The 26,526-nt window shown below is 35.4% G+C and overlaps 3 protein-coding genes across 10 annotated transcripts in view; all 3 read right to left on the bottom strand.

Moving 5' to 3' along the window:
- LOC311281714 (uncharacterized protein) overlaps positions 1–6,001 on the bottom strand; it is a 29,472-nt gene extending 23,471 nt beyond the window's left edge. Inside the window, exon 1 of the mRNA XM_084394921.1 lies at positions 5,713–6,001. The gene's annotated coding sequence lies outside the window, so the exon portion shown is untranslated. The remainder of the gene's footprint in view (positions 1–5,712) is intronic.
- LOC311281710 (uncharacterized protein) lies at positions 1,174–14,263 on the bottom strand. Of its 4 annotated transcripts, none has more exons than XM_084394903.1 (12): positions 6,381–6,479; positions 5,316–5,618; positions 4,196–4,240; positions 4,052–4,078; positions 2,932–2,973; positions 2,754–2,837; positions 2,596–2,611; positions 2,349–2,400; positions 2,185–2,250; positions 1,773–1,822; positions 1,582–1,656; positions 1,174–1,476 (listed from the first exon to the last, which is right to left on the bottom strand). In XM_084394903.1, the coding sequence occupies exons 1-12, from the start codon at positions 6,433–6,435 to the stop codon at positions 1,389–1,391; spliced, it is 903 nt and encodes a 300-aa protein (XP_084251029.1). In that variant the 5' UTR covers positions 6,436–6,479; the 3' UTR covers positions 1,174–1,388. The 4 variants fall into 4 exon arrangements, with proteins under 4 accessions (XP_084251029.1, XP_084251030.1, XP_084251031.1 ...); XM_084394906.1 differs by lacking the exons at positions 4,052–4,078; positions 4,196–4,240; positions 5,316–5,618; positions 6,381–6,479 and adding exons at positions 12,303–12,356; positions 12,465–12,509; positions 13,094–13,396; positions 14,176–14,263 and having other exon boundaries at positions 1,450–1,476; positions 2,181–2,250; XM_084394904.1 differs by lacking the exons at positions 2,932–2,973; positions 4,052–4,078; positions 4,196–4,240; positions 5,316–5,618; positions 6,381–6,479 and adding exons at positions 12,303–12,353; positions 12,465–12,509; positions 13,094–13,396; positions 14,176–14,263.
- A 1,503-nt stretch (positions 14,264–15,766) lies between these two features.
- LOC311281712 (uncharacterized protein) lies at positions 15,767–23,791 on the bottom strand. Of its 5 annotated transcripts, none has more exons than XM_084394910.1 (11): positions 23,666–23,791; positions 22,587–22,886; positions 21,921–21,965; positions 21,759–21,809; positions 20,454–20,531; positions 20,296–20,311; positions 20,048–20,099; positions 19,880–19,949; positions 19,473–19,522; positions 19,245–19,359; positions 18,018–18,995 (listed from the first exon to the last, which is right to left on the bottom strand). In XM_084394910.1, the coding sequence occupies exons 1-10, from the start codon at positions 23,718–23,720 to the stop codon at positions 19,270–19,272; spliced, it is 807 nt and encodes a 268-aa protein (XP_084251036.1). In that variant the 5' UTR covers positions 23,721–23,791; the 3' UTR covers positions 18,018–18,995; positions 19,245–19,269. The 5 variants fall into 5 exon arrangements, with proteins under 5 accessions (XP_084251038.1, XP_084251036.1, XP_084251037.1 ...); XM_084394911.1 differs by lacking the exon at positions 18,018–18,995 and adding an exon at positions 19,009–19,179 and having other exon boundaries at positions 19,285–19,359; XM_084394909.1 differs by lacking the exon at positions 18,018–18,995 and having other exon boundaries at positions 19,009–19,359.
- Between the last annotated feature and the right edge of the window lie 2,735 nt (positions 23,792–26,526).

The raw sequence follows: 26,526 nt of genomic DNA, 5'->3' as shown, positions 1-26,526 counted from the left end.
ATAGGTTTAGAAAATTGTGAGGGTGAGTAAATGATGACAGAATTTTCATTTTTGGGTGAACTGTCCCTTTAACGCTGATATAGATAATGAACTGAATACAAACAGGTGATCTAATTAATGAATAACCATGGTGACAAACTAGTGGCGGGAAACTGAGAACAAAGGAAAACTAACAAAGACAGTAAAAACAGGAACTGAACACTATGAAAATTAAACCAAAACTGAGCATAACCATGACATCTCTGTTATCCATTTTCCACCAAAATTGTGCTGGTTCTCGTGCCAATTATTTAAAGTCATACATTTTTCTCTCTAAAGCTCTTTTCACACTTGAAATAGTTAACCCTGGGTCATTCTAAACCGTGGGTAAACTGAATCCTGAGTTATCTTGCTTCACGTTTCACACTTCTCGTAATTTACCCGGGGTTAACAATTAGTCCTGGGTATTAATAAGCTGCCGTTTTACACTGTATATTCTTAAACCCTTGGTAAACATCCTTAAATAAATATTTGCGGTGTCAGGGTAATCGGTTGGATGAACGTGATATGTTTAAAGGCTTTAGCATTGCACATCCTCATATTCACTATATATTGTCAAAGTACTACAAGTTTATCCTGAACAGACCTTTTGGACTATAAATGTAAGAATGAAATGGTTTCCTCATCACTCCAATAGTCACGTTTCCCCTCAAATGCTGGAACTACTGTTTATACTTCACGCAATGTTTCTGTGACTGTCTAAAGCACGTGAATATGACAAATGCCATTCACTGCAAATGACCTCCAGCTCCCCATCTCTGGACGTAAAATGGGTGGATCTAAACCAAACTAGGTCAAGCTCCAGCTCTGTAGACCTAGTTAGGTTTAGGGATAGAGGATAGGGTTATGGTGTGGCTGGACCTTCAAGCTCCATTCATTACATCCAGAGAGGATAAGCTGGATGTCAGGCTCCACCCATTGGCTCAAGCTGTAACATTCTTCTAACACCGCAACGTTTCACAAAGCACAAGTTTGGCAACACTGCAAATTTGGGGTTAACACTGCAAAAGCAGGATTTCATAACCCAGAGTAAAAAGCGGTGCTGACCTTGCTTTGAAGACAGTGTTGAAAAGCCCTAAAATGGACTAGATTGGACATGCCCTCCAACAGAGACAGAGGTCCAACCCCTATAGTCTCACAAAGTCCTGTCAGAAGGTGTCAGATAAACACCACTGACCCTTGCAAACTCCTCCAAAACACGCCTCTTCGGGCGGCATCCATTTTAAAACACTCGGCAGACATGAATTTTCTTTACTGAAATTATGAAAATATGTTTGTGAAAAAAACAAAAAAAAACATCATTACATGTTTTAATTCAGTTAAATTCAGTTTATTGAATCCCAAGCACTTCACACAAGGCAGTATTGGGCTAGAGAGCCTTTCCAGAGAAAGTCTTCTGCGTGGTCACAGAGGTCACAATGCATTTCACGGCAAACACTAAATTATGAAAATAAAAACCTATTTGTCAGCAAGTAAAGATAGTTTATTTATAATGAATGTACATAATGAAACACGACTTGAGACTCATCAGTGCATCTTCACCAAACTGTAGACTTGATCTCCTGCGTTTGAGTGAACTGGTTTGTCAGGGATCGTGCAGTACAGGTGGTAATCATTCTTAAGGAATACAACAGGAAGATTGATAAGACAGACAAGATAAATGTTTGTAATCTGTTCATGATAGACTTCTCATTTTTTCATGTGGGTTTGTGGTGCGACTGTTCACATATTACCTCATTTTCCTCTGTATTGCCCTCTTTCTGTTGAGTATTGACCAAGACTTCTGTAAAGCAGAAGCGTCATTTCACTTTAAATAACATGTTTTGACTGTAAAGAACAAGCTCTCTGTCAAAAAACTTGAATGTATTTTAAGCTTTGACACTTTACACAGCAGAATCATCTCTTCTCATACTCATTGTGCAACAGTGTTTTGATGGATTTTATATTTGTCCCACTTCTTCCATATGAGCGTATCGCTTAATGCTGATCTGCTGAAGACTTGAAAGAGGAAATGGTACCAGTTTCCGAGAAGCTGTGATCAATATATGGTGTTTTTTTTACTTTATTTGTAATTCTTGGTGACATCTGTTACTAAGCGTCACGTTATCTGAGATCATTAACTGAGAACGAAGTTCTCTCACCTACAGAGATGGGCTGAGATGTGGCTGGTACAGAAGTGATCAGAGAATATGTCTCTGCAGGTCCAGAAGTCTAAAAGACAAAGAATAATTAAGGTCATTCTTACTCATTACTGTATTATAAATATTTAATACTTTGTGATTTAAAAGATTAATATCAAAGATACTCACCATACCAATTCCTTGACTGGGCACATCTGATCTTACGAATCTTATTTTATTGCTAAGAATCAAATATTGATCTTTATGGCATCTTTTCATACATACATATATTAGAAAAGGTGCTAAACATTTAAACATACAGCTCCTATAGACTACAAGAAATAAAATAAAAATTTACTAAAATAAAACCTACAATTAGGGTTATTAAGTTAACTAAAACTAGAAACTATTTAAAAAATAAATAAATAAAACTTACTGTTTTCTTCTTTTACCTAGAAAACAATGATCTACTGCATTATGTTCAGTTATTACTCCTTAACAGCATTTTGGTCAACTCTGTTGTTTTAATGATAAATTCACATGATCATTTTTATATTGAACAGCATGGAGTGTACAATTGTAAACTTTACTTACATGCAAACCAACACAGACAGACGAATCCAGTCAAAATGACACCAACACCAGTGGAAACCAGCACTTTAAACCATTTGTCTGTGTCTAAACCAACACATTATGATGTTATTATGTATTATGGTACAGTTTAAAACACAAAAGAATTGCAAAAATTAATGTATATGTAGATTTGTTTTACATCTGTTGGGTGCCTGGAAATAAGTACATGTTCTACAGAGATCTGAAAGAGAATATATGGTCTAAAGAAATCATTTCAAATATGGAAAAGTATTTATAATAAAACCTGTATATTTTGTTGCGGGTGGATCTTTATCAGATGTTGAATTGTGTTGCCATTTTTTATTGATATTTGTATTTAGTTATTTCATTTAATTAATACTACCTTCTAACATTTAAAATTGTAAATTTATTTTAACAATCATCAACCGTTTCAATTGTGACTTATACAACCAGTTAAATTAATGTAATTGAAAATATGAATTCAAATAATTGTACGTTCTTTAGTGTCACTAAAGCATATACACAAGTATCAGAGTGAAAGTATTGGATGCAATTATGTTGTGACAGTTTTTTGAGTGGATGTTGCTGTTAAAAAACTGAAGTAAGAACATCTTTAGTTGTATTTAAAATAAACATTGTCTTTACAAAGACTGGCAAAAACTTGTTTAATGTTGTTTTGAATTAATCATTTCAGTAATAGCCATGATAACAGGTAATTGGAAAATGGAGGATAGGTACGGTGGCCTAGAGAGCTCAACTCGCTGCAACTGAAGAAAACACATGCAAATAGAAAAAACACTTTTTTCTTAATTTGCGGGTGTTTTTCTATTTGCATGTGTTTTCTTCAGTTGCAGCGCGTTGAGCTCTATAGGCCACCGTACAAACATATTGGATGAAACTTTACATTTTGAACAGACATAATTTTTGAGCAAAACAATTTTGACATTTGCTTTACAACTGGACAGCTATACCATGTTCTGACATAATGTTACCAGTCAGACTAAGTACAAACTACAGAAAAAAACATAGCGCCACAGCATTTAGTTATAGTAAATAGATGGTTAAAAAAACAAAACAACTATTAGGCATGTTGAAAAAGCAGCACAACCATAAGCCTTGACTTTTTTAATTATCTGTGTACTTCCCGCTTACCTTAAAAGACCACTATGAGTTACAGATGTACAGATAGGCCTGCTTTGAAAATGGATCCGTTTTATTTTTTTAATTCTGACAGTTGAATCCACCATTTTAATTCTACACAGTGACTTTTACCATTGATGAAGATTAAAAGAACTTACACATGGTTTCCTTTGCCTTGTTGTCTACTAATATATAAAAAAAAAAAAAATATTAAAACACAGCACGGGGGATCAATTTTCATAGGGCAATTGTTTCTCAAATTGAATCTACAATAATCAGAAAATATGTTTTTACTAACTTACTAGTCATGGCTGTTGTTGCATTATGTGCAGAGGTGGTTGTCGAACCTGCAGAGACAATTTACCAGCATTATATGGAGTCATTTTACATTATTTGCAAACTTTTTTTTTTTTTTTTTTTTTTTTTTGAAGGTACAGATCTCACAAATACAAAATACCATGTCACATACTTGTGACGTAACTTGACATCACAACCCATACTGGTTCACGTTAACATATTAATAAAAACGTACTTTGGACTGTCACTGGATTGGACAAATTCGACAAATCCACAGTGTAGAAGCATGTTATTCTCACAGATGAACTCTGACCTTCTGACCAAATACTGATCTGAGATCCAGTGAGTGAGAGCTGACATGAGTTTTGAGTTACTTTCTCTGCCATTTATGTAAAAGACACTTCTCAACCATGTTCATTTTATTGCCATTGTGTAAAAATCATAATTAATCAAGTCATAATTAATAAGCATATTTCTGAAAGAAAGTTTCATTGAAATACTTCACTTCAACATTTATTTAACATTAAAGTGTATTTTTTGTAGTCACAGAGTTCAAAAGGTGCTGCAGAACAGAATGACACAATCAGCTTAGATTTGTCAGACATAGTCTGGCTCTCTGACGTCTCAACCTTGATCACATGATCAACACATTCAACTCTTCCTTCCTGCCTAAATATATCAGATTGTTCACTTGCCAGTTACACTGAGGTCAAGTGTTTGTCTGACTTATTTATTATGTGTAAGAAGATTTCAGTACTGATTCAGTAACAGCATCCCACAACTGTTGTTTCTGACTTCATGGATGATAATGAACTACAATTAATGAGTCTCAACACACCACAGGGATTATTATTAACCATATTCAACTCTTTCCTATATTTACAGTAATATATTCCATTCAGTGTTGTATTATACAGCATATTGAATGGGTCTTTATAAAATAGTATCCATCCAGAAGTGCCCTAGATGTAATACATATATCATTCATATTTTGTATATGACTTTCTTTAATTGATCAAACTTTCATAATATTCTAATGACCTACGTAAATCATATTAGCTTGAGAAATTTACAGGTGTCTCTGATTAAAAATGTAAAAAAAATGATACAGTAAAAAGTCCTCACCTCTGATGGAGCGTGTGTCACTGCGCGGTGATCTGATCTCAGGTTCAGTGTTGATGTGATAATCACAGCTCAGATGTCCGCTGTTCACAGATCGTGTCAAGAGTTCATTATGAGTTAAATAAAACACACAAAGATGATTCTCTCCAGACCGACTCTTGTGAGAGACACTTCTGTGCAGAAGAACATCCTCAGTGTAGAAACTACAGGTGAAATCAGCTCTGACTGAAAGTGGTATTTCACAGGCTATGATGATCTGGACATCATCATCGTCACTAACACTGATGAAGGGTTTCTGAAGTGAACCTGTTTAAGTCAAATAATCCATAATTAAAATAAAAATACAACAACATTGCAATAACAGTTTGTAACGCAGAAGAACATCAGTGAAATCTCTCACCTAGAACCGTCACTGTAGCAGCAGGAGAATGAGATGATGGTTTATTTATCCCGTGCTCATTTATGTAAAAGCAGTTAATGTGGATTTATTTATTATTTTCATTAACTGCACTATGGAAGCTTGTTTACACCACGTACAGAATTAAAAAATAAATTACAAGGTAATTGCGACTCCTCAATTGTAACTTTTCTTGCCTACATCTAGCAATTCTGACTTTATAAGTAGCAATCGATACTCAACAATAACTAACAATTCTGTAACATCTAACAATAAAAAAAATTCTGAGGAGGAAAAAAAAGTCAGAATTGCAAGATAAAAAGTCGCATTTAACTTAACTTTTTATTCCATGACAGAAACATGCTACAGTTCTGCAGTTTCTAAATTGCCTAAATAACATCCAGAATTATGTTCATATGAACGTGCGGATGTAAATACAGTGGATATTCCAAATAAGGTGTTTACATAACCAAGTTCAATTAATATTAATGAATTATTTTTTTTATGATGGCTAATGTAAAAGTCATGGGTTTGCTTTGTTCTACTAAAACATGTACAGCACTGATCACACATGCTGAAATATTTTTGAGTATTGACAATTATAATTTTCACTACAAATGTGGACATAGACTACTGTATTTTATCAACATTAAACAACAGAGATCACTTACTGTAAGACTGAACCTCCATAAGAAGCTGAAAAGCAATGAAGATGAACAACTCCATTACAGCGAGAGTGAGAAAAGAAACAAGACTCACACAATAGTTGAATTAGGAAGTAACACATTAGACCACAGGAAACCATATAATGCAATCAGTTCTATGAAGATGAACATACATCATTCATGAGACCACATGTTCAGCAGATCTGGGGTAACATAACAGGTAACATATTTTTGTAGGCTCACAGACTCAGAAAGAAGCTTTGTAAAAGTAACATTTAAATATGCCAAAAAAATAAGTGAACCATTAAACAGCATCAATTTGATAAATATAAGAACTTCAGTGTGTCAGAAATATGGGGGGAACAGAATCCGACGGCAAAAAGAAATTGTCAGAATCCGTTCCCCCACTCCCATTATGAGAGGTGTTGATGTAATGACTTAAAAAATGCTGATTCTTTTTTATGTGTGGAAGGACCTTAACTTGCAACAGTTTAAAGAATATATTTTTTGACTTTTATTATGATAGGAAAGTATAGTATCAAGAAAGTTCGATGACCCGGGACTTGAACTCGGGTCGCCCCAAAGCTAAAAAAAATATTGTCAGGGTACTGACAACTAGGCTATTGAGACTAGTAACTTAAAATAAAATATTATAGATAAATATTATAGATAAATATTAGAACCTTATTGTGTAAGAAACATAGGGGGAACGGAAACCGACAGCAAATAGTTAAGCTGTCGAAATCCGTTCCCCCACTCCCATTATGAGAGGTGTTGATGTAATGGCTTAAAAAATGCTGAATCTATTTTGTGTGTGGATGGAGCTTAACTTGCAACAGTTTAAAGAATATATTTTTTGCCTTTTATTATGATAGGAAAGTATAGTATCAAGAAAGTTCGACGACCCTGGACTTGAACTCGGGTTGCCCAAAGCTAAAAAAAATATTGTCAGGGGCAACTAGGCTATTGAGATTAGAAACTTCCTTCAATTTGATAAATCTTAGAACCTTATTGTGTTAGAAACATAGGGGGAACTAAATCCGACGGCAAATAGTTCAGCTGTCGAAATCCGTTCCCCCACTCCCATTATGAGAGGTGTTGATGTAATGGCTTAAAAAATGCTGATTCTATTTTGTGTGTGGATGGAGCTTAACTTGCAACAGTTTAAAGAATATATTTTTTGCCTTTTATTATGATAGAAAAGTATAGTATCAAGAAAGTTCGATGACCCGGGACTTGAACTCGGGTCGCCCCAAAGCTAAAAAACAACATTGTCAGGGGACTGACCACTAGGCTATTGAGGCTAGCAAAATTCTGCAATTTAATAAATATTAGAACCTTATTGTGTAAGAAACATAGGGGGAACGGAATCCGACGGCAAATAGTTCAGCTGTCGAAATCCGTTCCCCCACTCCCATTATGAGAGGTGTTGATGTAATGGCTTAAAAAATGCTGATTCTATTTTGTGTGTGGATAGAGCTTAACTTGCAACAGTTTAAAGAATATATTTTTTGCCTTTTATTATGATAGGAAAGTATAGTATCAAGAAAGTTTGACGACCCTGGACTTGAACTCGGGTCGCCCAAAGCTAAAAAAAATATTATCAGGGTACTGACCACTAGGCTATTGAGACTAGTAACTTCCTTCTATTTGATAAATATAAGAACCTTATTGTGTAAGAAACATAGGGGGAACGGAATCCGACGGCAAATAGTTCAGCTGTCGAAATCCGTTCCCCCACTCCCATTATGAGAGGTGTTGATGTAATGGCTTAAAAAATGCTGATTCTATTTTGTGTGTGGATGGAGCTTAATTTGCAACAGTTTAAAGAATATATTTTTTGCCTTTTATTATGATAGGAAAGTATAGTATCAAGAAAGTTCGATGACCCGGGACTTGAACTCGGGTCGCCCAAAGCTAAAAAAAAATATTGTCAGGGGACTGACCACTAGGCTATTGAGGCTAGCAAAATGCTACAATTTAATAAATATTAGAACCTTATTGTGTAAGAAACATAGGGGGAACGGAATCCGACGGCAAAAAAAACAGCTGTCGGAATCCGTTCCCCCACTCCCATTATGAGAGGTGTTGATGTAATGGCTTAAAAAATGCTGATTCTATTTTGTGTGTGGATAGAGCTTAACTTGCAACAGTTTAAAGAATATATTTTTTGCCTTTTATTATGATAGGAAAGTATAGTATCAAGAAAGTTTGACGACCCTGGACTTGAACTCGGGTCGCCCAAAGCTAAAAAAAATATTATCAGGGTACTGACCACTAGGCTATTGAGACTAGTAACTACCTTCTATTTGATAAATATAAGAACCTTATTGTGTAAGAAACATAGGGGGAACGGAATCCGACGGCAAAAAAAACAGCTGTCGGAATCCGTTCCCCCACTCCCATTATGAGAGGTGTTGATGTAATGACTTAAAAAATGCTGATTCTATTTTGTGTGTGGATGGAGCTTAACTCGCATCAGTTTAAAGAATATATTTTTTGCCTTTTATTATGATAGGAAAGTATAGTATCAAGAACGTTCGACGACCCTGGACTTGAACTCGGGTTGCCAAAAGCTAAAAAAAAATATTGTCAGGGTACTGACCACTAGGCTATTGAGACTAGTAACTACCTTCTATTTGATAAATATTAGAACCTTATTGTGTAAGAAACATAGGGGGAACGGAATCCGACGGCAAATAGTTCAGCTGTCGAAATCCGTTCCCCCACTCCCATTATGAGAGGTGTTGATGTAATGGCTTAAAAAATGCTGATTCTATTTTGTGTGTGGATGGAGCTTAACTTGCAACAGTTTAATAGACTTTAAGAAAGACTAGATCATAAAATCAAAATTAAAGGGTAACTCTCGCCAAATTGCAGCCTAGGCTATTTTTGTTCATGTCCCCAAGTCAAACATTTGTGTAAAAGCATAAATAGAATGTAAATGCCACTTTTAAGATGGACCGTATTTTCGTTTTCGGTCAAAATGCCTTTTGAATGGGAGTTCTAGGGGCACTACAGTGATAGCATCAAAATCACTATTTTTTAGGAAAGATCTTTACTCTCTTCATGTTACGTTGCATTCGGAGATTGACTACTTTTGACTGACAAAATTCCAGCCACCGGAACACTAACTGATGAAGTGAGTTGAACGTTGTCGCTGCCCAGTCTGACCAGGTGTGGGTTTCGACTTCTACATATGAGCCATTTTAGCTTAAATTGTACCCAGCGTTACTCGTCGTAATTGCATTTTTACTATAAGAATTCAATTTGAGAGCTCTACAATTCAATACTTACTAGTAGCAATTACAATTAGAGATGGTTACTACTTCTTAGTAGTAACAATTGAAATAGAGAGCTCTCTAATTGGAATTCTTACTAACAATTCACCCAGCGTTACTCGTCGTAATTGCATTTTTACTAGTAAGAATTGAATTAGAGAGCTCTACAATTCAATTCTTACTAGTAAAAATGCAATTACGACGAGTAACGCTGGGTACAATTTAAGCTAAAACGGCTTGTCATACAATGGGAAATAGAGAGGAGCTTGAGGATGATGACAGCCTTCCTCTGCTGATTCCGCCAAGTCCAGAGCCTTTATCGCTGCTGGCCCTGTCCAGCACACAACCCTCATCACCGCTGGTTCTGCCCAGCTCAATGACTTTTTCATGGCTGGTCCTGACCAGCTTAAAGCCTTCATTGCCTCTGGTCCAATGTTTTTGTTCCTATGTATCCTATGTTCCTTGCATTAGTTGTCATAGTTACTCGTTATGTTACTAATTAACACACCTGCTTTGTATTGAGTTCGTTTACCTGTGTATTAAAGTCTTTCATTTCAACCGTCTTTTAAAGTTAAAATTACAATAATTTTTACAGTGCCTACAAACTCAACTAGTAGGGCACTAACATTCTGTGGTTAAAATGCAACTTTATTGTTAGCACTCAATAGTTGATTAAAATCTTCAAATCTAACATTGAATGACACTGAATCACTAAAGTCTATAGAATACTTGAAGATGCCTTCAGTAACATTTAACATATTTTACCAATATAAAATAAAATCTCTCTCAAAATCAAAATGTTAAAAGAAAGAGCTCCACAGATTCTGCCTTGGCCTGCTGATCAGTATATGAATTCAATATAGGCTACTATCATTCTTTCTGTACAAATAATTTTTTCTCTTTAGAGGTGCAAGAAGTGAAGAAATGAAGCGGTTCATCCGTGTTTTGCGGAGCACACAGAGGAAGTTAACAGAGATGTTGTTTCCACATGACAGGAGCTGTAGATCACCTCTGTGAGAATGTCATCAGAACCTGCACAGATACACTTTATTATTATATGTTTCAATCATGGAGCTCAGTTTATGCATAACTAAACTTGTACATTGTACTTACTGGCAAAGTGGCAGAGACAGATGAATCCCATGAGTCCAGAGAGAAATAAACCAATACCAGTGAAAACCAGCACTACTAAAAGCCATGAGCCTGTCAAAAGAAAGAATACGGCTTTAATGTTTATATCAGATGTATTATGTGTAGATTTTTTTTATTAAATTATTTGAAATTAACAAGACACATGATCATGAAAAGAGGAAATTTTAAAGTTTTAGTTTTTACAAATGTTCAGAAAATAAGTTTTGTATTGTGTTGTGAGTGAATGAACAACCTTCAGAGTGAATGTGATCAGTAGGAGGAACAGCTGCAACAGAAAAGATCTCAGATGAAATCATATTACAAACAAATATATAATAATTGAACTACTGCATCATGATTGCAGACATCAGTGTTTCTAGATGATCTCACTGTCAGGAAAAGGATTCTTCTCATTTAACATTTAAAACAGATTTAATATTATATTATCAACAAAGCAAAAATACTCTTCCATGTTTCTGACTCTCTGGTGGTTTCAGGCAGAGCAGAAGCTGGTATGAAAACAGCTGATAGAATCAACAGTGTGTCAGAGTGAGATGAGATATGAGAGACATGATACTATCAGCCTACAGCTAGTAATCAGTTACCAGAGACAATGGTCTATTATACAGTTTAGCTGTAATTTTACTGTATAACAATATTTGACTGCTAAATCCTGCGACTGACTAATCATAGTCACATAGGAAAGCTGTGCAATAAACTAAGAGAGAATAATTGTCACATTTAAAGTGATATAAAGTGAAATAAGCAAAATGCCTCAGTGTGCTTGTCAAGTAGCCTATGTTTTACTTTCAAAATAAACTTCACTCACACTCACTTTTGGCTGTCAATTTTTCAACCTAAAAATGGATAAAAACCTATTCACGCCCCTAACCCCCAGCAATTATTATTATTTTTAAAAAATTATTTTATCCAATTTTATCAAAAGATTGGTGGGTGTGTCAAAAATGTCAGCCCAATCAGCAGGAACATGTATATAAACCACGTGGTATTAAAGACACAGCTCGCACAATGGGTCAAAGAAAAGTCGTTTATAAATGTGTCCGCTGCAGCTCGGTATAGTTTTTAGTAAAAATATAGCATCTGTTTGTATATAGCCATAGTCTGGCTCTCTGACATCTCAACACAAAACAATTTTGACATTTGCTTTACAACTGGACAGCTATACCATGTTCTGACATAATGTTACCAGTCAGACTAAGTACAAACTGCAGAAAAAAACATAGCGCCACAGCATTTAGTTATAGTAAATAGATGGTTAAAAAAAAAAAAAAAAAAAAATTAGGCATGTTGAAAAAAGCAGCACAACCATAAGCCTTGACTTTTTGAATTCTCTGTGTACTTCCCGCTTACCTTAAAAGACCACTATGAGTTACAGATGTACAGATAGGCCTGCTTTGAAAATGGATCCATTTTATTTTTTAATTCTGACAGTTGAATCCACCATTTTAATTCTACACAGTGACTTTTACCATTGATGAAGATTAAAAGGACTTACACATGGTTTCCTTTGCCTTGTTTGTTTGCAGGTTTGACTTGGAATGGATGTCTACTCATATTTAAAAATATTAAAACACAGCAAGGGGGATCAATTTTCATAGTGCAATTGTTTCTCAAATTGAATCTACAATAACCAGAAAATATGTTTTTACTAACTTACTAGTCATGGCTGTTGTTGTCGTATGTGCAGAGGTGGTTGTCGAACCTGCAGAGACAATTTACCAGCATTATCACAGAGTTCAAAAGGTGCTGCAGAACAGAATGACACAATCAGCTTAAGTTTGTCAGACATAGTGCTCTCTGACATCTCAACCTTGATCACATGATCAACACATTCAACTCTTCCTTCCTGCCTAAATATATCAGATTGTTCACTTGCCAGTTACACTGAGGTCAAGTGTTTGTCTGACTTATTCATTATGTGTAAGAAGATTTCAGTACTGATTCAGTAACAGCATCCCACAACTGTTGTTTCTGACTTCATGGATGATAATGACCTACAATTAATGAGTCTCAACACACCACATACAGTAATATATTCCATTCAGTGTTGTATTATACAGCATATTGAATGGGTCTTTATAAAATAGTATCCATCCAGAAGTGCCCTAGATGTAATACAGATATCATTCATATTTTCTCTCTTTTTTTTTTTTGTATATGACTTTCTTTAATTGATCAAACTTTCATAATATTCTAATGACCTACGTAAATCATATTAGCTTGATAAATCTACAGGTGTCTCTGATTAAAAATGTAAAAGAAAATGATACAGTAAAAAGTCCTCACCTCTGATGGAGTGTGTGTCACTGCGCGGTGATCTGATCTCAGGTTCAGTGTTGATGTGATAATCACAGCTCAGATGTCCGCTGTTCACTGATTGTGTCAAGAGTTCACTATGACTTAAATAAAACGTACAAAGATGATTCTCTCCAGACCGACTCTTCTGAGAGACACTTCTGTGCAGAAGAACATCCTCAGTGTAGAGACTACAGGTGAAATCAGCTCTGACTGAAAGTGGTATTTCACAGGCTATGATGATCTGGACATCATCATCGTCACTAACACTGATGAAGGGTTTCTGAAGTGAACCTGTTTAAGTCAAATAATCCATAATTAAAATAAAAATACAACAACATTGCAATAACAGTTTGTAACGCAGAAGAACATCAGTGAAATCTCTCACCTAGAACCGTCATGTAGCAGCAGGAGAATGAGATGATGGTTTATTTATCCCGTGCTCATTTATGTAAAAGCGGTTAATGTGGATTTATTTATTATTTTCATTAACTGCACTATGGAAGCTTGTTTACACCACGTACAGAATTAAAAAATAAATTAAAAGGTAATTGCGACTCCTCAATTGTAACTTTTCTTGCCTACATCTAGCAATTCTGACTTTATAAGTAGCAATCGATACTCAACAATAACTAACAATTCTGTAACATCTAACAATAAAAAAAATTCTGAGGAGGGGAAAAAAGTCAGAATTGCAAGATAAAAAGTCGCATTTAACTTAACTTTTTATTCCATGACAGAAACATGCTACAGTTCTGCAGTTTCTCAATTGCCTAAATAACATCCAGAATTATGTTCATATGAACGTGCGGATGTAAATACAGTGGATATTCCAAATGAGGTGTTTACATAACCAAGTTCAATTAATATTAATTAATTAATTTATGATGGCTAATGTAAAAGTAATAGGTCTTAAAGCAGAGATTCATGGGTTTGCTTTGTTCTACTAAAACATGTACAGCACTGATCACACATGCTGAAATATTTTTGAGTATTGACAATTATAATTTTCACTACAAATGTGGACATAGGCTACTGTATTTTATCGACATTAAACAACAGAGATCACTTACTGTCAGACTGAACCTCCATAAGAAACTGAAAAGCAATGAAGATGAACAACTCCATTACAGCGAGAGTGAGAAAAGAAACAAGACTCACACAATAGTTGAATTAGGAAGTAACACATTAGACCACAGGAAACCGTATAATGCAGTCAGTTCTATGAAGATGAACATACATCATGAGACCACATGTTCAGCAGTTCTACCAGAAAGATTCTGGAGAATTATTTCAACAAATTGTACATTTATTGACAGCTCAGCAAGCTGATAATATACAAAGTCATTTGGCATAGTGCATAATTACGGTGGCCCAGTAGTGCACAACACAACGAAATTTAAAAAGCAAACATAAGTTCACAACACAACGAAATTAAGCCACAACACAACGAAATTAGGCCACAACACAACAAAATGAATCCACAACACAACGGAAATAAGCCACAACACAACGAAAAATTTACAACACAACGGAAATAAGCCACAACACAGCGAAAAATGTACAACACAACGAAATAAAGCCGCAACAAAACGGAAATGCTCCCGACCACTAGAGGACTCTCGGAGCGCGATAAAGTTAGTTTTCCTTGTCACTGAGTCTAAAAAATGCATTACACCACTATTAGTTTTAACAGTAGCTAACCATTGTATATCGACATTTATTAATTCAAAATCCCCTACGTTTATCATGTTTCAAAGGTTGTAGTTATTATTAACCAGGCTAACTTACAGCAGGTGAAATTGTGCCAATAGCTCATATGCACAGTAGGCTACACAATTTGTTTTTTTATAAAAACATTAGGCCTACTGTAATTCATAGTTCGTATTACAGGTGAAATTGTGCCAATACCTCCCTGTAATTCTGTAATTCACCAAATGTTTTTTTTATTTTCATTTATCAAATTATATTACAATAAATTATACGTTTTAACCACTTGGTGGAATTGCCAGACGTTCCCTTAGGGATGCGCTGTGGTAGCGCGTCAAAGCATTCTCGAGTATAAATACGCAGCTATAATTCATGAAGATGATTTGGAAGTATATTTTATGTCGATATACAATGGTTACATACTGTAAAAACTAATCGTGGGCATTGATATATTAAGACTGCCGACTCTATAAAACAATAGCAAGGAAAACTAACTTTAGCGCGCTCTGAGAGCCCTTAGTGGTTGGGAGCATGTCCGTTGTGTTGCGGCTTTATTTCGCTGTGTTGTACATTTTCCGTTGTGTTGTAGCTTATTTCCGTTGTGTTGTACATTTTTCGTTGTGTTGTGGCTTATTTCCGTTGTGTTGTGGCAAGAATCAGAACCACAGTATCTCTGGAATCAGTAGAGAGATAAATATCGTTTAAAGGATAGTTCACCTCAAAGTGAAAATTTCCTGATAATTTACTCACCCCAAAGCCATCCAAGATGTTCATGCCTTTCTTTCTTCAGTGGAAAAGAAATTAAGTTTTTTGAAATTTTTCTCCACACAATGGACTTCAAGGGTAACCAAATTGTTGAAGTCCAAATCAATGCAGTTTCAGCTGAGGAATAGGGTCTTATCTAGCGAAACGATCAGCCATTTTCTAAATAAAATAAAAATGTATATACTTAACAACCACAATTGTTTGTCTTGTGCTGGTCTGCGACGCGCCAGGCATTACGTAATCACGTTGGAAAGGTCACAACACTGAGTGTTTTTAGGGTGATTCTGACCTGTGGATTCGTACGATATAATCTGTGATTTTGAGTGTTTGATATTTTTGTCCTTTGTGCTTTATAAATTAAACCAATAGGTTTGTATTCTGGTTCATTGAGGTGAAACGGTTTGAAAGATTTTTAAATATTAATTGTGATTTAATTTCTTGAGTTTTAGACTGTTTGTTTTTTCTCTTTTTTCGTGTTTGTATTTGTTTTTTTGTGTTAAGTCTCTGTTTGTATATCCACGTTCATTTCCGACGAGCTGTGATGCTGAAGTTTAACAGAACGGGGAGTTTATATTTTTTGTTTGTATGGTTTCTTTTTCTTCTTTTGGGGTTGTCACTTGCTTTAAGAGCTTCAAAGCAATGAAGATGAACAACTCCATTACAGCGAGTGTGAGAAAAGAGATGAGTCTCACACAATAGTTGATTTAGGAAGTGACATACTAGACCGTAGGAAACCATATAATGCAGTCAGTTCTATGAAGATGAACGTACATCATGAGACCGCATGTTCAGCTGTATTCACTGTAATAGAGGGCAGTTCAGGGCCACATGCATTGGCGTAATTTACATGTGGGACATGATGTCTCCACCACTGTTTGCCAGGGTCAGTATTGTCCTAACCACTTTCTGAAACATCTCTCGGCTCAAATATACCTAATACAAAAGAAACATCTCCAGCTGATTAGCAAACCTGTATACATTTCTTTCTTCTGCTGATTAGCAAACCTGTATAAATGTCTTTCCTCTGCTGAACACATAAGAAGATATTTTGAAGCTTATCGTGATTGAGTGGGCCAAGTTTCTCAATGCTTTCGGACTAGTGAGGAAGTTTTAAGTTGTGAAACCACAGTGTGTTTTTATAGTAAAGAACGAGAACGAGAACGATTTGATTTGGTTTGTCAGGGATCGTGCAGTACAGGTGGTAAACATTCTTAAGGAAGACAACAGAAAGATTGATAAGACAGACAAGATAAATGTTTGTAATCTGTTCATGATAGACTTGATAGACTCATTTTTTATGTGGGTTTGTGGTGTGACTGTTTACATATTACCTCATTTTCCTCTGTATTGCCCTCTTTCTGTTGAGTATTGACCAAGACTTCTGTAATGCAGAAGCGTCATTTCACTTTAAATAACATGTTTTGACTGTCAAGAACAAGCTCTCTGTTATAAAACTTGAATGTATCTTAAGCTTTGACACTTTGCACAGCAGAATCATCTCTTCTCAGACTGACTGTGCAGCAGTGTTTTGATAAATTTAATATTTGTCCCACTTCTTCCATAAGAGCTTATCGTGATCGAGTGGGCCAAGTTTCTCAATGCTTTCGGACTAGTGAGGAAGTTTTAAGTTGTGAAACCACAGTGTGTTTTTATAGTAAAGAACGAGAACGATTTGATTTGTCATGAAATGACCACTTTAATGAAAAATCTTACCTGAGGGCTGGTAAATTGAATTCTCAGACATAATGAAAGAGTCAGTTGCTGTAGAATCTGGTGTGCTGTCCTGATGGGACTGTGGGTGTTTCGAGGCCTTTGACAGAACAACATGATGAAGAGGGTCAAACAGAGTCAATAGAAAACCATCCAAAACAAGAGGACAAATGTGAAATGGATTCGCATAAAAAAATAAACTTGTAATTTTAGAAGCTTTACGGCCCTCAGCACGGCTTCTTTCATTGGATAGGCAGTGCAAACATTCTGCAAAAAAGCTCATTTTGGCATGAGTTTGTTTCTTCTGTTCAGTTGATGGGCCTCATTAACTTCCATAGCATGGAAAAAATAATAATATGGAAGTCAATGGGGCCCATCAACGGTATGGTTACCCAAATTCTTCAAAATATCGTCTTATGTGTTCAGCACAAAAAAAAAGAAATTCATAGGTTTAGAAAATTGTGAGGGTAAGTAAATGATGACAAAATTTTCATTTTTGAGTGAACTGTCCCTTTAACGCTGATATAGATAATGAACTGAATACAAACAGATGATCTAATTAATGAATAACCATGGTGACAAACTAGTGGCGGGAAACTGAGAACAAAGGAAAACTAACAAAGACAGTAAAAACAGGAACTGAACACTATGAAAATTAAACCAAAACTGAGCATAACCATGACATCTCTGTTTTCCATTTTCCACCAAAATTGTGCTGGTTCTCGTGCCAATTATTTAAAGTCATACATTTCTCTCTCTAAAGCTCTTTTCACACTTGAAATAGTTAACCCTGGGTCATTCTAAACCGTGGGTAAACTGAATCCTGAGTTATCTTGCTTCACGTTTCACACTTCTCGTAATTTACCCGGGGTTAACAATTAGTCCTGGGTATTAATAAGCTGCCGTTTTACACTGTATATTCTTAAACCCTTGGTAAACATCCTTATATAAATATTTGCGGTGTCAGGGTAATTGATTGGATGAACGTGATATGTTTAAAGGCTTTAGCATTGCACATCCTCATATTCACTATATATTGCCAAAGTACTACAAGTTTATCCTGAACAGACCTTTTGGACTATAAATGTAAGAATGAAATGGTTTCTTCATCACTCCAATTGTCACGTTTGCCCTCAAATGCTGGAACTACTGTTTATACTTCACGCAATGTTTCTGTGACTGTCTAAAGCACGTGAATATGACAAATGCCATTCACTGCAAATGACCTCCAGCTCCCCATCTCTGGATGTAATATGGGTGGATCTAAACCAAACTAGGTCAAGCTCCAGCTCTGTAGACCTAGTTAGGTTTAGGGATAGAGGATAGGGTTATGGTGTGGCTGGACCTTCAAGCTCCATTCATTACATCCAGAGAGGATAAGCTGGATGTCAGGCTCCACCCATTGGCTCAAGCTGTAACATTCTTCTAACACCGCAACGTTTCACAAAGCACAAGTTTGGCAACACAATTTGGGGTTAACACTGCAAAAGCAGGATTTCATAACCCAGAGTAAAAAGCGGTGCTGACCTTGCTAAAATGGACTAGATTGGACATGCCCCCCAACAGAGACAGAGGTCAAACCCTTATAGTCTCACAAAGTCCTGTCAGAAGGGTACATAAACACCACTGACCCTTGCAAACTCCTCCAAAACACGCTTCTTCGGGCGGCATCCATTTTAAAACACTCGGCAGACATGAATTTTCTTTACTGAAATTATGAAAATATGTTTGTGAAAAAAAAGAAAAAAAAACATCATTACATGTTTTAATTCAGTTTAGTTCAGTTTATTGAATCCCAAGCACTTCACACAAGGCAGTATTGGGCTAGAGAGCCTTGCCAGAGAAAGTCTTCTGCGTGGTCACAGAGGTCACAATGCATTTCACGGCAAACACTAAATGATGAAAATAAAAACCTATTTGTCAGCAAGTAAAGATAGATTATTTATAATGAATGTACATAATGAAACAAGACTTGAGGCTCATCAGTGCATCTTCACCAAACTGTAGACTTGATCTCCTGCGTTTGAGTGAACTGGTTTGTCAGGGATCGTGCAGTACAGGTGGTAATCATTCTTAAGGAAGACAACAGGAAGATTGATAAGACAAAGATAAATGTTTGTAATCTGTTCATGATAGACTTCTCGTTTCTTTATGTGGGTTTGTGGTGCGACGGTTCACATATTACCTCATTTTCCTCTGTATTGCCCTCTTTCTGTTGAGTATTGACTAAGACTTCTGTAAAGCAGAAGCGTCATTTCACTTTAAATAACATGTTTTGACTGTAAAGAACAAGCTCTCTGTCATAAAACTTGAATGTATTTTAAGCTTTGACACTTTACACAGCAGAATCATCTCTTCTCAGACTCATTGTGCATCAGTGTTTTGATGGATTTTATATTTGTCCCACTTCTTCCATATGAGCTTATCGCTTAATGCTGATCTGCTGAAGACTTGAAAGAGGAAATGGTACCAGTTTCCGAGAAGCTGTGATCACTATATAGTGTTTTTTAACTTTATTTGTAATTCTTGGTGACATCTGTTACTAAGCGTCACGTTATCTGAGATCATTAACTGAGAACGATGTTCTCTCACCTACAGAGATGGGCTGAGATGTGGCTGGTACAGAAGTGATCAGAGAATATGTCCCTGCAGGTCCAGAAGTCTAAAAGACAAAGAATAATTAAGGTCATTCTTACTCATTACGGTATTATAAATATTTAATACTTTGTGATTTAAAAGATTAATATCAAAGATACTCACCATACCAATTCCTTGACTGGGCACATCTGATCTTACGAATCTTATTTTATTGCTAAGAATCAAATATTGATCTTTATGGCATCTTTTCATACATACATATATTAGAAAAGGTGCTAAACATTTAAACATACAGCTCCTATAGACTACAAGAAATAAAATAAAAATGTACTAAAATAAAACCTACAATTAGGGTTATTAAAGTTAACTAAAACTAAAAACTATTTAAAAAATAAATAAATAAAACTTACTGTTTTCTTCTTTTACCTAGAAAACAATGATCTACTGCATTATGTTCAGTTATTACTCCTTAACAGCATTTTGGTCAACTCTGTTGTTTTAATGATAAATTCACATGATATTTTTTATATTGAACAGCATGGAGTGTACAATTGTAAACTTTACTTACATGCAAACCAACACAGACAGATGAATCCAGTCAAAATGACACCAACACCAGTGGAAACCAGCACTATAAACCATTTGTCTGTAGTCAAAACCAACACATTATGATGTTATTATGTATTATGGTACAGTTTAAAACACAAAAGAATTGCAAAAAATAATGTATATGTAGATTTGTTTTACATCTGTTGGGTGCCTGGAAATAAGTACATGTTCTACAGAGATCTGAAAGAGAATATATGGTCTAAAGAAATCATTTCAAATATGGAAAAGTGTTTATAATAAAACCTGTATATTTTGTTGCGGGTGGATCTTTATCAGATGTTGAATTGTGTTGGCATTTTTTATTGATATTTGTATTTAGTTATTTCATTTAATTAATACTACCTTCTAACATTTAAAATTGTAAATTTATTTTAACAATCATCAACCGTTTCAATTGTGACTTATACAACCAGTTAAATTAATGTAATTGAAAATATGAATTCAAATAAATGTACGTTCTTTAGTGTCACTAAAGCATATACACAAGTATCAGAGTGAAAGTATTGGATGCAATTATGTTGTGACAGTTTTTTGAGTGGATGTTGCTGTTAAAAAACTGAAGTAAGAACATCTTTAGTTGTATTTAAAATAAACATTGTCTTTACAAAGACTGGCAAAAACATGTTTAATGTTGTTTTGAATTAATCATTTCAGTAATAGCCATGATAACAGGTAATTGGAAAATGGAGGATAGGTACGGTGGCCTAGAGAGCTCAACTCGCTGCAACTGAAGAAAACACATGCAAATAGAAAAAAACACTTTTTTCTTAATTTGCGGGTGTTTTTCTATTTGCATGTGTTTTCTTCAGTTGCAGCGCGTTGAGCTCTATAGGCCACCGTACAAACATATTGGATGAAACTTTACATTTTGAACAGACATAATTTTTGAGCAAAACAATTTTGACATTTGCTTTACAACTGGACAGCTATACCATGTTCTGACATAATGTTACCAGTCAGACTAAGTACAAACTGCAGAAAAAAAACATAGCGCCACAGCATTTAGTTATAGTAAATAGATGGTAAAAAAAAAAAAAAAAAAAAAAAATAGGCATGTTGAAAAAAGCAGCACAACCATAAGCCTTGACTTTTTGAATTCTCTGTGTACTTCCCTCTTACCTTAAAAGACCACTATGAGTTACAGATGTACAGATAGGCCTGCTTTGAAAATGGATCCATTTTATTTTTTAATTCTGACAGTTGAATCCACCATTTTAATTCTACACAGTGACTTTTACCATTGATGAAGATTAAAAGGACTTACACATGGTTTCCTTTGCCTTGTTTGTTTGCAGGTTTGACTTGGAATGGATGTCTACTCATATTTAAAAATATTAAAACACAGCAAGGGGGATCAATTTTCATAGCGAAATTGTTTCTCAAATTGAATCTACAATAACCAGAAAATATGTTTTTACTAACTTACTAGTCATGGCTGTTGTTGTCGTATGTGCAGAGGTGGTTGTCGAACCTGCAGAGACAATTTACCAGCATTATCACAGAGTTCAAAAGGTGCTGCAGAACAGAATGACACAATCAGCTTAAGTTTGTCAGACATAGTGCTCTCTGACATCTCAACCTTGATCACATAATCAACACATTCAACTCTTCCTTCCTGCCTAAATATATCAGATTGTTCACTTGCCAGTTACACTGAGGTCAAGTGTTTGTCTGACTTATTCATTATGTGTAAGAAGATTTCAGTACTGATTCAGTAACAGCATCCCACAACTGTTGTTTCTGACTTCATGGATGATAATGACCTACAATTAATGAGTCTCAACACACCACGGGGATTATTATTAACCATATTCAACTCCCTCCTATATTTACAGTAATATTCCATTCAGTATTGTATTATACAGCATATTGAATGGGTTTTAAAAAAATAGTATCCATCCAGAAGTGCCCTAGATGTAATACAGATATCATTCATATTTTCTCTCTCTTTTTTTTTTTTGTATATGACTTTCTTTAATTGATCAAACTTTCATAATATTCTAATGACCTACGTAAATCATATTAGCTTGAGAAATTTACAGGTGTCTCTGATTAAAAATGTAAAAAAAATGATACAGTAAAAAGTCCTCACCTCTGATGGTGTGTGTGTCACTGCGCGGTGATCTGATCTCAGGTTCAGTGTTATTGTAATAATCACAGCTCAGATTTCTGCTGTTCACTGATCGTGTGAAGAGTTCACTACGAGTTAAATAAAACATACAAAGATGATTCTCTCCAGACTGACTCTTCTGAGAGACACTTCTGTTCAGAAGAACATCCTCAGTGTAGAAACTACAGGTGAAATCAGCTCTGACTGAAAGTGGTATTTCACAGGACATGCTGATCTGGACATCATCGTCACTAACACTGATGAAGGGTTTCTGAAGTGAACCTGTTTAAGTCAAATAATCCATAATTAAAATAAAAATACAACAACATTGCAATAACAGTTTGTAACGCAGAAGAACATCAGTGAAATCTCTCACCTAGAACCGTCACTGTAGCAGCAGGAGAATGAGATGATGGTTTATTTATCCCGTGCTCATTTATGTAAAAGCAGTTAATGTGGATTTATTTATTATTTTCATTAACTGCACTATGGAAGCTTGTTTACACCACATACAGAATTAAAAAATAAATTAAAAGGTAATTGCGACTCCTCAATTGTAACTTTTCTTGCCTACATCTAGCAATTCTGACTTTATAAGTAGCAATCGATACTCAACAATAACTAACAATTCTGTAACATCTAACAATAAAAAAAATTCTGAGGAGGGGAAAAAAGTCAGAATTGCAAGATAAAAAGTCGCATTTAACTTAACTTTTTATTCCATGACAGAAACATGCTACAGTTCTGCAGTTTCTCAATTGCCTAAATAACATCCAGAATTATGTTCATATGAACGTGCGGATGTAAATACAGTGGATATTCCAAATAAGGTGTTTACATAACCAAGTTCAATTAATATTAATGAATTATTATTTTTATGATGGCTAATGTAAAAGCAATAGGCCTTAAATTCATGGGTTTGCTTTGTTCTACTAAAACATGTACAGCACTGATCACACATGCTGAAATATTTTTGAGTATTGACAATTATAATTTTCACTACAAATGTGGACATACTGTATACTGTATTTTATCAACATTAAACAACAGAGATCACTTACTGTAAGACTGAACCTCCATAAGAAGCTGAAAAGCAATGAAGATGAACAACTCCATTACAGCGAGAGTGAGAAAAGAAACAAGACTCACACAATATTTGAATTAGGAAGTAACCCATCAGACCACAGGAAACCATATAATGCAGTCAGTTCTATGAAGATGAACATACATCATTCATGAGACCACATGTTCAGCAGATCTGGGCCACAGGTAACATTTTTTGTAGGCTCACAGACTCAGAAAGAAGCTTTGTAAAAGTAACATTTAAATATGCCAAAAAAATAAGTGAACCATTAAACAGCATCAATTTGATAAATATAAGAACCTCAGTGTGTCAGAAATATGGGGGGAACAGAATCCGACGGCAAAAAGAAATTGTCAGAATCCTTTCCCCCACTCCCATTATGAGAGGTGTTGATGTAATGGCTTAAAAAATGCTGATTCTTTTTTATGTGTGGAAGGACCTTAACTTGCAACAGTTTAAAGAATATATTTTTTGACTTTTATTATGATAGGAAAGTATAGTATCAAGAAAGTTCGACGACCCGGAACTTGAACTCGGGTTGCCCAAAGCTAAAAAAAATATTGTCAGGGTACTGACAACTAGGCTATTGAGACTAGTAACTTAAAATAAAATATTATAGATAAATATTATAGATAAATATTAGAACCTTATTGTGTAAGAAACATAGGGGCAACGGAAACCGACGGCAAATAGTTCAGCTGTCGAAATCCGTTCCCCCACTCCCATTATGAGAGGTGTTGATGTAATGGCTTAAAAAATGCTGATTCTATTTTGTGTGTGGATGGAGCTTAACTTGCAACAGTTTTGCCTTTTATTATGATAGGAAAGTATAGTATCAAGAAAGTTCGACGACCCGGAACTTGAACTCGGGTCGCCCCAAAGCTAAAAAAAAAAAATTGTCAGGGTACTGACCACTAGGCTATTGAGACTAGCAAAATGCTACAATTTAATAAATATTAGAACCTTATTGTGTAAGAAACATAGGGGGAACTAAATCCGACGGCAAATAGTTCAGCTGTCGAAATCCGTTCCCCCACTCCCATTATGAGAGGTGTTGATGTAATGGCTTAAAAAATGCTGATTCTAGTTTGTGTGTGGATGGAGCTTAACTTGCAACAGTTTAAAGAATATATTTTTTGCCTTTTATTATGATAGGAAAGTATAGTATCAAGAAAGTTCGATGACCCGGGACTTGAACTCGGGTCACCCCAAAGCTAAAAAAAAATATTGTTACGGGACTGACCACTAGGCTATTGAGGCTAGTAAAATGTTACAATTTATTAAATTTTAGAACCTTATTGTGTAAGAAACATAGGGGGAACGGAATCCGACGGCAAAAAAACAGCTGTCGGAATCCGTTCCCCCACTCCCATTATGAGAGGTGTTGATGTAATGACTTAAAAAATGCTGATTCTATTTTGTGTGTGGATAGAGCTTAACTTGCATCAGTTTAAAGAATATATTTTTTGCCTTTTATTATGATAGGAAAGTATAGTATCAAGAAAGTTTGACGACCCTGGACTTGAACTCGGGTCACCCAAAGCTAAAAAAAATATTATCAGGGTACTGACCACTAGGCTATTGAGACTAGCAACTTCCTTCAATTTGATAAATATTAGAACCTTATTGTGTAAGAAACATAGGGGGAATGAAATCCGACGGCAAATAGTTCAGCTGTCGAAATCCGTTCCCCCACTCCCATTATGAGAGGTGTTGATGTAATGGCTTAAAAAATGCTGATTCTATTTTTTGTGTGGATGGAGATTGACTTGCAACAGTTTGAAGAATATATTTTTTGCCTTTTATTATGATAGGAAAGTATAGTATCAAGAAAGTTCGATGACCCGGGACTTGAACTCGGGTCGCCTCAAAGTAAAAAAAAAATATTGTTAGGGGACTGACCACTAGGCTATTGAGGTTAGCAAAATTCTACAATTTAATAAATATTAGAACCTTATTGTGTAAGAAACAGAGGGGGAACGGAATCCGACGGCAAAAAAACAGCTGTCGAAATCCGTTCCCCCACTCCCATTATGAGAGGTGTTGATGTAATGGCTTAAAAAATGCTGATTCTATTTTGTGTGTGGATGGAGCTTAACTTGCAACAGTTTAAAGAATATATTTTTTGCCTTTTATTATGACAGGAAAGTATAGTATCAAGAAAGTTCGATGACCCGGGACTTGAACTCGGGTCGCCCCAAAGCTAAAAAAAAATATTGTTAGGGGACTGACCACTAGGCTATTGAGGCTAGAAAAATGTTACAATTTATTAAATTTTAGAACCTTATTTTGTAAGAAACATAGGGGGAACGGAATCCGACGACAAAAAAACAGCTGTCGGATTCCGTTCCCCCACTCCCATTATGAGAGGTGTTGATGTAATGACTTAAAAAATGCTGATTCTATTTTGTGTGTGGATAGAGCTTAACTCGCATCAGTTTAAAGAATATATTTTTTGCCTTTTATTATGATAGGAAAGTATAGTATCAAGAAAGTTCGACGACCCTGGACTTGAACTCGGGTTGCCCAAAGCTAAAAAAATACATATTGTCAGGGGACTAACCACTAGGCTATTGGGGCTAGCAAAATGCTACAATTTAATAAATATTAGAACCTTATTGAGTAAGAAACATAGGGGGAACGGAATCCGACGGCAAATAGTTCAGCTGTCGAAATCCGTTCCCCCACTCCCATAATGAGAGGTGTTGATGTAGTGGCTTAAAAAATGCTGATTCTATTTTGTGTGTGGATGGAGCTTAACTTGCAACAGTTTAAAGAATATATGTTTTGCCTTTTATTATGATAGGAAAGTATAGTATCAAGAAAGTTCGATGACCC

The sequence above is a fragment of the Rutilus rutilus genome (genome assembly GCF_951802725.1).
Source record: "Rutilus rutilus genome assembly, chromosome: 22".
NCBI classification, from domain to species: Eukaryota; Metazoa; Chordata; class Actinopteri; order Cypriniformes; family Leuciscidae; genus Rutilus; species Rutilus rutilus.
Note: the sequence above shows the minus strand (reverse complement) of the source record. Positions and strands in the feature narration are given on the sequence as shown.

What these genes read in the sequence shown, in the direction of transcription:
- LOC311281710 (XM_084394903.1), bottom strand. Translation starts at nt 6,435, where the DNA reads ATGGAGTTGTTCATCTTCATTGCTTTTCAGCTTCTTATGGAGGTTCAG. An exon ending in TGCAACAACAGCCATGACTA is followed by an intron (nt 4,079 to 4,195) that starts GTAAGTTAGTAA and finishes TTTATATATTAG; the next exon opens with TAGACAACAAGGCAAAGGAA. An exon ending in TTTCCAGGCACCCAACAGAT is followed by an intron (nt 2,838 to 2,931) that starts GTAAAACAAATC and finishes GTGTTGGTTTAG; the next exon opens with ACACAGACAAATGGTTTAAA.
- LOC311281712 (XM_084394910.1), bottom strand. Translation starts at nt 23,720, where the DNA reads ATGGAGTTGTTCATCTTCATTGCTTTTCAGCTTCTTATGGAGGTTCAG. An exon ending in TATGGAGGTTCAGTCTTACA is followed by an intron (nt 22,887 to 23,665) that starts GTAAGTGATCTC and finishes TGACTTAAACAG; the next exon opens with GTTCACTTCAGAAACCCTTC. An exon ending in GACAACAACAGCCATGACTA is followed by an intron (nt 21,810 to 21,920) that starts GTAAGTTAGTAA and finishes AAATATGAGTAG; the next exon opens with ACATCCATTCCAAGTCAAAC.